Below are 12,984 nucleotides of genomic sequence, written 5' to 3'. Positions count from 1 at the left end.
CACCGAGGATTTCTTTCTTGCAACCATCTGATTGCTTTAGTGAATGCGCACTTGTCTGCTCTCCTTCCCAGTTCTCAGGGCAGGGACTGGGCTTATCTTCTTTCCCGAACAGTGGTCATTAGGCAGTTCACAGGACTTCAGTGAGATAGTCGTGAATTACTTTTTTTTTTTTTTAAGATTTTCTTTATTTATTTGACAGACAGATCACAAGTAGGCAGAGAGGCAGGCAGAAAGAGGAGGAAGCAGGCTCCTTGCTTAAATCTCTGCAGGGAGCCTGACTTGGGGCCCGATCCCAGGATCATGACCTGAGATCATGGGATACCAGGATCCCGAGGATCCCGAGATCATGACCTGAGCCCAAGGCAGAGGCCCCAACCCACTGATCCACCCAGGCGCCCCGATAGTCGTGAATTATTCACCGATTTCGAACCTTACAGAAGTTTCTTGTAATTCTTGGATCATTTAACTTAATGTTTGTAACCATTTTCTTTCTTTTTCTATTATCTCTTGACCTAGGCTGTTAAAAATGAAGTGAATGTTCCCTGTTTGAAAAATTTCGTGGAGATGCTCTATCAGACTACTTTTGAACTGAGCTCCAGAAAGAAGCATTCATTGGTATTGAAAAGCACTTCAACCCTTTACATATTTCATTAGGAGTTAGAGTAATTGATTTATGAATTCAGGAGAGATTTAAGAGAATTATAAAAGCTGAAATTATAAAATATCCAAAATACAGCATAAGGGCAAGTTTTGTATATTTTTCCTGCTCTTTTTAAGATTTTCTAGTCCTAATTGGACTAGCTCTACATTTGATAGGTGATTCAGACTTCATTCTAGGTGTTGGCCTGTCTTGACAGCTGCTTTAAATTATGTATTATACTATGTGGAAGGTTGACTATACTATCGAACCATAAATTCCCTTGTTTTACATTATAATAAGTTGCACTCCAGAAGTATTAGATTATTTAGGAACCGTTGCCTGTCTAATGACATCATTTTTATTCAGAGATTTAAGGTTTATCCCCCCCCCCACCGCCCCGCTTAACCACCCATTTCATATAATGTTAAAGGATTTTCTGTAAATTTTTATGCAACTTGGAGAAAGTGTGGAGACTTAGACAAATACTTAACCACTTACGATAGAGATCTAATAATGAATAAATAGTAATTGTGCCAGGCATTGAACAAAGTGCCTTGCATTCTTTGTTTTACTTTAAGCCTCACAACACTGTAGGAGACACGTAATTATTATTCTGAGCTCCGAAAGCGAGCCTTGGGGCACATCATGTGTCTGCCCTGAAGTCACGTACCTGGATAGCTCAAATTTTAGTGCCAGTTTGTCCTTGATCCTAGGGGATCACTAACCCCTGTACTGCTTGAAGGAGCGATGGGTCTGTGGAAAAATAAAAGCAGGTGAAGGAGTTGTTCTAATAGAAAATTTGCTCTTTATCATGTTTTTTGTTAGATTCCTCTGTGAGATCGTACCTCTTATGACACATGGGAATCCTGCCTAAAAAAATGTACTTCTCTTTGTATGAGAATAAATATAATGAACAGATCCAGTGCTTTTCCCTGAAAAATGTTAATCCCCCTTTCCCTGTCTCCTACAGGCTCTATATCCACTAATTACCTGCCTTTTATGTGTCAGTCAGAAACAGTTTTTTTTAAATAACTGGCATATTTTCCTACAGAACTGTTTGTCACATTTAAAGGTAAGACGTAAGTCACATTTCTGACCTGTAAATATTCTTGACTATACTATATTCACTTATGTGTGTATATATATATATATATATATATATATATATATATATATAACTATATGTATTAAGATGTTCCTTGTTACTGGTACATTTGAATAGTAATACTTTACCATATTGCTTTTCTTATAATCATTCTTTCTGTGGGGAATCATGTATCGACATGAATAAACTTGTGATTGAAAATTTAGTTTGACTTACACAAAACTGTACATTTTTAACAGCTGTTGTTTATATTATCTTAGATCTAGCAGTATTTGTTAATAAGTACATTCCTTTAGAATTGCAGAGTATTAATCTTACAGAACCTTCCAGATACTTATTTTGTGTTGCATTTTGAAAAAATTAAGTAATGTTGTCCCCAGTCTGAAAAGGAAACAAGCCTGGATATTAAATGTTACTAAAAAACACATTTAATGTAAGTATGCCTGGTGGAATCGAAAAGCCTGGTATTGGATCCACATGGGTACGGAAAGCTCCTTAAATGATTCTGCCTTGAACCAAGAAATGGTTGTTACTAACGCTATTTGGCATATCCATGTCCAGTCTCTCACTGTTGTCAACAAAACTGTGCGATAGTAGGATCTTTATCTTCCCAGGGTACTCTGCTAGCAGGGTGCTCTGCTAATGGGATTTTCCTTTCTTCTGTGGATAGGAGCTCAGTTTGTGTCTGCATAAAACATGGCACTGTCCCTCACCTGAATGTCATGGAAATGCTTGATATGAACACTGTTTTTGATGCATGGATAGATATGTTTGAGTATTTGCTTACAAGTTATAGAAACATGATAGACATGACATTTCATTTCCTGTTACTTCTCTAAGTTAGGGATAACATCAAAAACTTTTATACTTTGAAGACAATGAAAGCAGGCACAGATAGATTAAATGACTTTTCTCTGACCCTATACGTCATTGGGGTATTTGAGAAATAGATCTGGCTCTTCTTTCCCACTTTGAGTATGGTCCACGGAACCACATTATCCTATATATACTTTCCATGACATTGTATATCATTTTCCAAAGTGCCTTGATCACTTAAAGAGGTATACAGAAAAATATCAGTCTTTGAAAAACAGTTTTGGTTATTTTTCTCTTAGCTACACATCAGTATTACTCTACTTGGATGAGAATTGATAAGCTCTCTTTGCTTCCTATATGAAGATTCTCAGGACCGATCAAGCTTGTTAAACTTTTTATGTCATGCAACCAGAAAATAGGTTTTACTTAATTAATTGCATTAAACTGTTTCTGTCCTCATTTTGAAAAATTCGTATAGATATAGATACTGAAAGGGAATTGATCATTTTCTGGGTGGTATGATTTTTCCATACTTGTAATAAAATATTGTAAGACATGCATTTAAATGTTTGCTGAAAGGTTGCTTTGTTTCATGACAACTCATACTTTTCTGTTGCTTGTTGGAATTTTTTTATATATATATACGTTTCCACCTAACATATTTGCAATTCTTTCGCAGTACCTTAACTTTTATTTTTTGTCTTAAGGCTTTCATTTAAAATGCTGTTTTCTTTGAACCCTTACCTCCTGTTAAATATTTCTGGCATATTGTCCATTTTCGTTAATGGCAATGTCCATCCGCCAGGCTAAAGGAGATAAGAGCCACCTTAGCATGAATATTTGGAATATAGTTGTCTTGGCCATTAACCCTTAACTTACATTAAGGCTCTATTCAGCAGAAATTTTCTGAATCGGCTCCTGTTTATTAGGTTTTAGAGACTGTGGCTACACTGCAGTTGAGGTAAGACATTGAGTATGCAGGGAAAAAACCTACACTAGGTAACTGGTACGGCAGATAAGATTTATTTGTTCTATATATAGGAAAAACTGGTTCAAGATAAAGGCCTACAGTGATTTTGTTATGAGATTCAAGTAACCTCCTGATTTAAAAAAAAAAAATCTATAGCAGTTTTTAATTTATTAGACTTATGACTTCTTAAAGCTTGTTTTTATTAATATTTACCATATGCTAGATGCTCTAAATATAGTATCTCTTAATTCTTACTGTAGCTGAGGCTATAAGAAGATAAGTAACCCATGCCAAAAAGTGGTAGAGATAGGATCTGCATTTAGATCCATTCAGTTCCATAAATTTTGCCTTTTTGAGGTCCACCTTTTAATGGTCTCTAAGGAATTTTGCTATACTGAATATTTTCAGAAAATATTTGGCTACAATGCTAGGATAGTAAAAAGCATTATTCTCTAGAGCCATAAGAATAAATAGGAGACATTTTCAAAACACTTCACTATTGTCCACTTTTTTTTTTGAATGACCCTACTAGTTTTTGAAGTTGGCGGCCATGAAAAATGGGCGTTAGTCCTGTTGGCCCATAACTGCCATGAGAAAGCATCCATTGATATTCACAGAAAATGATAAATCTGTTATTTGTGTCCTAAACAGATTTAGTAGCTTCCTATTTCCCCATCTTTATATTCATTATGGTCACTGTGTGGAAAATGATGGCCAAGTTTCTGAAGAATAATCTGAGAGGGATTGGGGGAAGGGACTAATAAGAGTAGATTTCCTATAGAAATAATTGAAGATTTTTTTTTCTACAGTGCATGCTTATTTTCCTTTAAAAATTTACCCTTGCTCAGACTCAAAAGCAGTGGTCTGAGGAACATTTAAGAAAGTTAACAATTTAACTATTTTCTCTTAGTTCGAGTACTGTAGATGTATCCCATGATCCCCGAATTGTAGGATTTTTTTTTCCCCCTTAGTGTTTCTGGCCACTGTCTTGGAACTTTCAGATTTCTTCTAAATAGAGACCTTGGTGAAGAGCTGTCTTGTTTTGTGCTTATTTTCATCTAACATGCATGTGCCGCATCTCATGTTTACGTTTGCTGTCTCACATTGCTTTATTTAGATGCCATCTAACAACAGTATCAGAAAACAAATAGAAACACTCCAGGTGAGTTGTGTTGACGGTACAAAGTAAACTACTGCTTTATCTCCTTTAAGTGTGGCTTTTTCCCCCCCTTGACCCATTGTTGCATTGCATGTCTGATGTATTTATTCCAACCTGCTTCTCTTCCTGTCAAAGACTAGCTCCCAGCAGGGACACTCTCCAGGGTTCATATTAACGTGGCCCCAAGAAGATGAGCTTACAGGCTGGAAGGGATATGAATGTGGATTCTTAACCCACATCCTTGATTTTAAAATAGTCTGTTTAATTTATTGTCTAACATTAATTACATTGTTATAAATGAAACTTTAAGAATTTAAGTGAAATTAAGATGATAGTGGCTTAGATTGTGACTGTGATTTTTGATGCATGACTTTTTAAAACTTTCATCCTATTGGTTTGGGTTTTAAACAAAATATTTTGGTTTTATTTCCCAGTAGAAAAAAAGGGAAACATTAAAAATGATTGCTACCAAACATATTGGACATATCAGAACTTTATTGGATTTTAATTTACGTAACAACCTGATTATTCATTTTATACCAAAAATTGTGACTAGGGAATTCTATATATACATCTATCTTTGTTTAAGGCTCAGATCAATTTAGGATGTTTTAATTATTCAGACGTGTAGAGCAGCGTTTTAGTGACTGAATAAGTATCATTGCTTGATCATTTTTCATGTGGTTTTGGCTTTGTTCAGTATAGAGTAACTCTGCTTTGTAAACATAGTAGTCCATCTTAGAAAGTTTGAAAGTCAAGTGGTTTCATTCTGGATACCTCAACTTTTTAACATGAGATAACCCAAATATTTTATTAGCCATTCATATAAGAACATTTTTTTAATGAAATTGGACTTAAATATTTTTAATACATTTTGAAAATAGAATGTAATAATGTAAAAATAGTACTTGGAGTATACATATGATATTTTGATATCTTAGATTTAAATGATAGATAAGAAAGTACTACAAAAAACTTGGTTGTAACTAGTAACAATGGATATATTCCTTGATACTTCATATGTTACTTTAGTTACATTAGTAACAAATTAGTAACTACTAGGGAGTGTATTTGAAATTTGGACTCATTATGGATTTAGCAGTGGCAGGAGATTGATGTTAAGACACTGACCAGAATAATCAATACTCCATTCTTTTTTTTTTTTTTTCCCCTTTCAGCGGTGGAAAGGGGCAGAGGGAGAGAGAGAATCCTTAGCAGGCTCCACATCCAGAGTGAAGCCCTACCTGGGGCCTGATCTCAGGACCCCAAGGTCATGACCTGAGCTGAAATAAAAAATCAGTCCCTTGACCGACTAAGCCACCCAGGCATCCCAGTATTCCATTCTTAATTATATCAATTCTTCATACAGATGTGTAAAATCATATTTTCTAGTGGCTGTTTTTCCTCTTAATCCTGAGTTGTTATTGTTTTGCATTGCTTTTCATAAGTAGTTGTCCATTTTTCTGCATATTAAGAAAATGTAAAATAGAATGGCTAAGTTACTTAGTATTTTAAAACTACCTTTTATTCCTTGCTGTGTATAAAATAATTAACAATAAGAAGTTCCCAAACCTGGGGTATCCACGTGGCTCACTCAGTCAAACTTCTGCCTTCAGCTCAGGTCATGATCCCAGGGTCCTGGGATTGAGCCCCTCATCAGGCTCACTGCTCAGTGAGGAGCCTGCTTCTCCCTCTGCCCCTCCCCCTGCTTGTGCTTTCTCTCTCTCTCTCTGAAATAAATAAATAAAAATTAAGAAAAAAAAATCTCCCAAACCAAACTAAATGAATGCTAATTTATAGCAATCAGTGCATCCTTGAACCAATCAACATGCATAAAGAAATGCTTCTGGGGCACCTGGGTGGCTCATTCGGTTAAGCATCCGACTCTTGATTTTGGCTTGGGTCATGATCTCGGGGTCATGTGATCAAGCCCAGTGTCCGGCTCTGCGCCAGGCATGGAGCCTGCTTAGAGATTCTCTCTCTCCCTCTACCTCTGCCCACCACCCTCCCCCCAGAATGCTCCTAATGAAAGTGACCAATTAGGTACATTTTGAAAATTCACAATTAAATCTCATTACATGACTCTGGTCATTTGAGAACTTAACTTTCTAGAAGAAGTAGCATGAAGAAGAAGTTTACAGATCAAATTGTGATTGAAATGCAATAATTTTCTCATTCTAAATGATAACTTAAGTCATTTCTCATTCTAAACAAAATGTAAAGGTACAACAACTAACATGTATTGAGTATTTAACATGTGCCAGGCAGTGTTCCAAGTGCTTCTCACATATAATAACTTCCTTAATATTTGAGGTAGGTACTATTTTGTCTCCATTTGAGAGATGACAAAATCGCTTGTGGCACCAAGTGATCAAATAGTGCCCCAGGATGGACTCTGGCCGGTATCATTCCTGATTTCAGAGTCCATGCTTTTCGCCCTCTATTCTGTTTTCCCTTATAAGGATAATCACCTTATAATAAAAAATAAAAGGATAATAGTTCTCATTTTTTCATAAATGCAAGTATCTATAATAACTTTTGGTGTTCTGAATTTTAACTATGTATGGGCTGCAGTGAATTACTCCAAAGATGAGTAATCCTTCCACATGATGTCAGTACTGTGTGAACCATTTATTATCAAGTAAGTTGATGGGTGTATAATTTAGAAGTTCTTTCAAGTGTTAATGTAATATTAATATAATACTAATATTTTACCATTTTGTTTGAGCATTTAAGGAATGGCTCAGGATTTCCTTATTTATGGTTACCTTTCAATTTTCTGTACTTACCATATGCCGGATGTATATTTACATATCTAAGCCTGCTGTAGATTGAAAGACAGAAAGAAGTAGGGCAATGGCTTTTAGTTCTTGATAGATTGTATTAGGTTGGAAATGATTACAAGTGGTTTTTAATAAGTTTATTTCTTTTCTCTTTTGTTTTTAAACAGAATAAAGATCCTAAAATGTCTCGCGTTGCACTGGAATCTTTGTATAGATTGTTGTGGGTTTATGTAATTAGAATAAAATGTGAAAGCAACACTGTAACTCAAAGGTAAGTGCCTTTGTATTAAAGTATATATTTAGGGGTGCTTGGGTGGCTCAGTCGTAAAAAGACTGGCTTCGGCTCAGGTCGTGATCCCAGGGTCCTGGGATCAAGCCCTGCATCAGGCTCCCTGCTCAGGGCGGAGCCTGCTTCTCCTTCTCCCACTCCCCCTGCTTGAGTTCCTCTCTTGCTGTTTCTCTCTGTCAAACAAATAAATAAAATTAAAAAAAAAAAAAAGTATATGTTTTTAAATATCTTGGTTAAAAAACATCACACTGATTGGACTTTAGTGAGCCTTGCAAAGACCTTAAGAAGGAATATGAATTCTCTTGACATCTTCGAAGAGTAGGAAGATTGTTGTCAGTGCCATTATCTCTTTATGACTCAGTCTCTCTTTTTTTTTTTTCCTGTAGTCGTCTTATGAGCATAGTGTCAGCACTTTTTCCAAAAGGCTCACGTAGTGTGGTTCCTCGTGATACACCTCTCAATATATTTGTGAAGATTATTCAGTTCATTGCTCAGGTGAGTGCTGTATCCAATAATACACATATACCTGCAACTTACACATAATTTATTATAGTAATTTGGAGTTTTAAAATTTGTTGCCCATCTAAAAGCATGATAACAAAACACTTATTAATAGTGAAAAATGAGCGTATGCTAATAATTTTTTTGTGACAAAGTTAGTTTACATCCTTCATCTGCACCCCTTGCAGAAGGCAGTGAGACCCACAGGCAGAAGAAGCACGTAATTTAGGAAGGGTCCAGGAGGTCTCTCCCAAGATTTTTGGAAAATTGTTCTCTCGTGCATTAATCTAGTTTCTTAGGGACAAATACAAAATCCACTGCAGCTAGCGGAGCCCAGAAGGATCTTTGAAGCAATCTGGATGGTTCACAGAGTCACTAGTAGGACAAGTCTGGATGACTAAGAGGAAATTGCAGAATTGGGCTATCAGGGTAGCTGCTGCCATGGTCCTCATCAGTAGAAGATTCCTTCTGTCCCCTCTTCCTCTTCCTCAAGTATGCCGGTTCCCATGGACTCACATGGGTATATGCCCCTTGGCAGGGTCTAAATGACATCCCGAAGCCCACTATAGTGAGGAGCCCTGGGAAATAAAATTTGAGCTCTGAGTCTCTGCAGTAAAGGAGGGTTTATTACAAAGTGTTAGAGGCTGAGTGAGCAAATCCCAGGTTTCAATCCCCTTCCCTTTGGGGACATCAGCCTTGGAGAAGCATAGGTAGGGTTACCTCGCCAACTAAGGAAAATGCTTTGATTTCAGAATATTCGTTGTGTTCTCTCTGAACTAAAACCATGACAGTTTCGACAGTTTAGATCATCTATAATGTAATAATTTTGAACAGTGAAGAAATGAGGAATATTTAAATATAGTGAATGCATTACTGTATACTGGAGCACAGAACTAATGATGATTAAATGAGTATAAATGTTTCCTTAAGGTGAATGAAAGCAAACTGCTTTAGCCCTTGTGTTCAGAAAACTTTTGCCATTGGTGCACATCTGTGTTTTTTTTTTCTTTCCCCTCGGATCTTACCTACTCCCTTGGATTAATCACCACACACCAGTGAGAACTGTGTGACTGCTCTCAAACCTCAGTTAATCTTACTAATCTTTCATGTCCTTGGAGGTTTCCCTGGAGACCTATTCTGCCTGTCTTACTATGAACTCACCACTCTCTGGGGCTGCTGCATGACTGCTGCTTTGGGACTCCCTCTTGTCATCATTTTGCGAATTCCTTCACTTAGATATTCGGGTGTGATTTTGGTAAATGAGTGTTTAAAATGTTTATCCTTTTTGTTGGAATACTAAATCATTTGATAATTAAGTAATATATTTATAGTCACATTTTTTTCCCCCTGAATTTGTAGGTATTTTTCTTTTGTCCAGCTAGGTTTATGACGTTCTTATGGGCACAGACCTGTGTTGTTGCTATTATATGTTTAATTCTTAACATGATACCCAACACATAGTAGAAGGTTATAAGGAGTCCTTGATATTTTTTTCTAGGAACGTTTGGATTTTGCAATGAAAGAAATAATATTTGATCTTCTCAGTGTTGGAAAATCTACTAAAACTTTCACCATTAATCCAGAGGTAAAAAAAAAATTATAATATGGTAATACCCTATCCTATATAATCTTTTAATTTTTTTTAAGAGCAGCTTCTGGAATCAGAATGCTTAGACTCAAACCACTAGTTAGAAGCTTTGCTTTTAATTACCAGTGTGATCTGGGACCAGTTATTTCACCTTTCTGATGGCCAACTCAATGGTTTCATAGCATGGTAAAAAATAATCAAGAGAGAAAGTTTTCCAGATCAATCAGCTCAGCGGACTTCTGCAGATTGTGATATGAGCTCAGGTTCCTTTTATCAATATCAGTATCAGATTTTTATTTATTTCTTTTTTAAGATTTTTTTTTTAAATTTATCTGACAGAGAGACCACAAGTAAGTAGAGCAGCAGGTGGCAGGGGGGCGGGGAAGCAGGCTCCCCACTTAGTGGAAAGCCCGACACGGGGCTCAATTCCAGGACCCCGAGATCATGACTGGAGCCGAAGGCAGAGACTTAACCCCCTGAGCCACCCACACACCCCAGCATCCGACTTTTAAATAAATAGTATTTATTTAACAGTTAGTTTAGTTAAAGCCAGAAAAAAATTACACACTTAATCAAATATTGGCAAATTGCAATACATGGGAAGAATGAATAAGTGGGGGTCCTTCTGTGAACCCCAGTATATTATGGACCTTTCCCACTTCCTTCATGATGTTTTCTATGACTGTGTGACATGACCATGTGATATTTAGACTAAGGGAGGACACCCATGCTATGTCGTATATAAAGATGAATAAAGCTTAAAACTTTAATCTTATTTAAATTCAAAAATACGTATAAATACAAGATTTTATTTTCTTCTGGTATTCCAGTGAGCTTGGGTCTTGCACACCCATCAGGATGCACATGGCCACTTTAGAGACCACTGGCATAGGGCAGAGACAATGGCGGCGTGGGTGGAGAACAGTGGTGGTACAGACGGAGAGAAGGTGGTTGACCATGGAAGGAAACCTCGAGAAGGGATCGAGGTTGAGGGGAAAGTGCATTTGGCTTGAATGAGTCGAACATGAGGCATTTTGACATCCAAGTAGAGCTGTCATGTGGGTCTGAGGGTCTGAGTTCAGAGAAGTGAGGCTTCAAATTGGAGGGCATTGTGGTATGGGTAATAATGGAAGCCATGTAGACTGAAGTTGCCCTGGGAGAGAAAACCTAGTGATAGAGGAGAATGCTGTCTCGGACCTCGTCCTGAAGCAGTCTCGCATTGACTCTGTGGCGAAAGGAGGCCAGAGCTACAAGGCTGACAGAAATGACTCAGCCAGCCATGGCACAGATGAGTCAGAGGAAGGGAGTGTTGCAGAAAATAAGACGAGTTGACAGAGTCCTGTGCTGCTTGAAAAGTCACTGCTGAAGCCGTTGCTTCAAGGAAGTATTACAGAGAGGACTTACTCCATTAAGATAATTGAACGTAGTTAATGAAAGTTAACAGAATATATCCAGTTGAAAGGGAAACGCTGGAGATGCAAGCACGAGAAAGGGTAATGGGTGGTGTGCCATTGCCGGGAAAGCAAGAACAGATGGGATCCCAACACCAGGGAAGCCCAGCGCCCCCTTGACGTCAGCAGAGCAAAGGAGAGAGAGAAGAGAGTCTCTTACCTCATAAGAGACTGAGGATAGTTGATGGTTTTTTCTGTTGTGAAGTAGGAGACACATCATTCCTTAAAGGAGGGGATGGTGGAAAGGTAGGATTGCTGAGGAAGGAGCAAAGAGGATGGAAATAAAGTTTCTAGAGAACAGGAGAGCCAGCTGGCCTCGGAAGTGAGGGGGTAGCATTCTGGAATTTGGTATTAAACCGTAATGCCCAAACTACGTAAAAAACACTAGACAGAAAAGTTAGTTTTCCTCGTGTCCTTGTGCCCCCCATCCTCCCCAGCGTTAACAGACAAGATATTTTCAATGTGAAAAAAGGGTATCTTCTGATGCTCTGATCTCATTCTGAAACTTTTTTTTTTTTCCTGAAGAGAATGAACATAGGCCTCAGAGTCTTCCTTGTAATAGCAGACAGCTTGCAGCAGAAGGATGGGGAGCCACCGATGCCCACCACGGGGGTTATTCTTCCCTCAGGAAACACTCTTCGTGTCAAGAAAATTTTCCTCAACAAAACCTTGACAGATGAAGAAGCAAAAGTCATAGGTTAGTGTTAACTGGGCCAAATAAACTGCTTTGTGATAGAGTTTAATTTTCTTTTTAAAAAGTTTATGAACAACTAAATCTAAAATTAATATATTGGTCTAATGTGGTTATTCCAGTATAGAGTGATACAGAAAGTGAATACAATTTTGATAATACCTCCAAGGTTTTGTATTAAGAGTCTTCCAATTCAGTCATTATTTTCTTACATGGTACTATCCACTGCATTTTGTACTTCTTTCCAAGTAATTTTAGTTCTGTGCATGAGTTGTACACATTTTCTTCAATATACTGAAGCTGATCATTAGGGAGAAGAGCGTAGCACAATGAACATTCCTTCCTTGGTGCCAACAATAGCTGATGTCCTTGAAAGATAGGCTCTTTTTTTTTATGGAAAGTAACTACGGCTGTTCTTTATGTAATTTCTGACATTTTATAACCACGAGGCTGTTTTCCCTAGGAATGTCAGTGTACTATCCTCAAGTACGAAAAGCATTAGATAGCATTCTCAGACATTTGGACAAAGAAGTTGGGAGACCGATGTGTATGACCAGTGTACAGATGTCCAATAAGGAGCCCGAAGACATGATCACGTATGTAGTTCACTATATCTCTTCATTGCTATTTCAGTTTTCTTAAAAAGGTAGCTATGGTTCATTCTTGCTTCCTTTCTTTCTCCTCTGGAGTTGCCCCATATTGCCATCTGCTGCACTTCTTAATAAAGTGATTCCTTCCACCTGCTCAGTTTTATTCTTTAAAATGCTGTCAGGGGGCACCTGGGTGGCTCAGTCATTAAGCATCTGCCTTCGGTTCAGGTCATGATCCCAGGGTCCTGGGATCGAGCCACACGTCGGGGTCTCTGCTCGGCGGGAAGACTGCTTCTCCTTCTCCCACTCCCTCTGCTTCTGTTCCCTCTCTCACTCTCTCTCTCTGTTTCAAATAAATAAATAAAATCTTTTTAAAAAATCAAATAAATAAAGTGAGGGGC

The 12,984-nt window shown here is 37.7% G+C and overlaps 1 protein-coding gene across 10 annotated transcripts in view; it reads left to right on the top strand.

Annotated features, from left to right (window-relative positions):
- Positions 1-12,984, top strand: part of FRYL (FRY like transcription coactivator) — a 259,588-nt gene that overhangs the window by 153,147 nt on the left and 93,457 nt on the right. For 7 of the 10 annotated variants that reach the window (XM_045079730.1, XM_045079728.1, XM_045079729.1 and 4 more), the window contains 8 exons: positions 517-615; positions 1,611-1,712; positions 4,649-4,693; positions 7,641-7,744; positions 8,149-8,257; positions 9,762-9,848; positions 11,828-11,999; positions 12,457-12,589. In XM_045079730.1, coding sequence (XP_044935665.1) covers positions 517-615; positions 1,611-1,712; positions 4,649-4,693; positions 7,641-7,744; positions 8,149-8,257; positions 9,762-9,848; positions 11,828-11,999; positions 12,457-12,589 — 851 coding nt within the window. The remainder of the gene's footprint in view (positions 1-516; positions 616-1,610; positions 1,713-4,648; positions 4,694-7,640; positions 7,745-8,148; positions 8,258-9,761; positions 9,849-11,827; positions 12,000-12,456; positions 12,590-12,984) is intronic. The other 3 variants (XM_045079725.1, XM_045079727.1, XM_045079726.1) reach the window with 1 other exon arrangement.

Source organism: Mustela putorius, unplaced genomic scaffold, assembly GCF_011764305.1.
Source record: "Mustela putorius furo isolate JIRA1106 unplaced genomic scaffold, ASM1176430v1.1 tig00000430_pilon_pilon_pilon, whole genome shotgun sequence".
NCBI lineage: Eukaryota > Metazoa > Chordata > Mammalia > Carnivora > Mustelidae > Mustela > Mustela putorius.
This window is presented reverse-complemented; position numbering and strand designations above follow the sequence as displayed.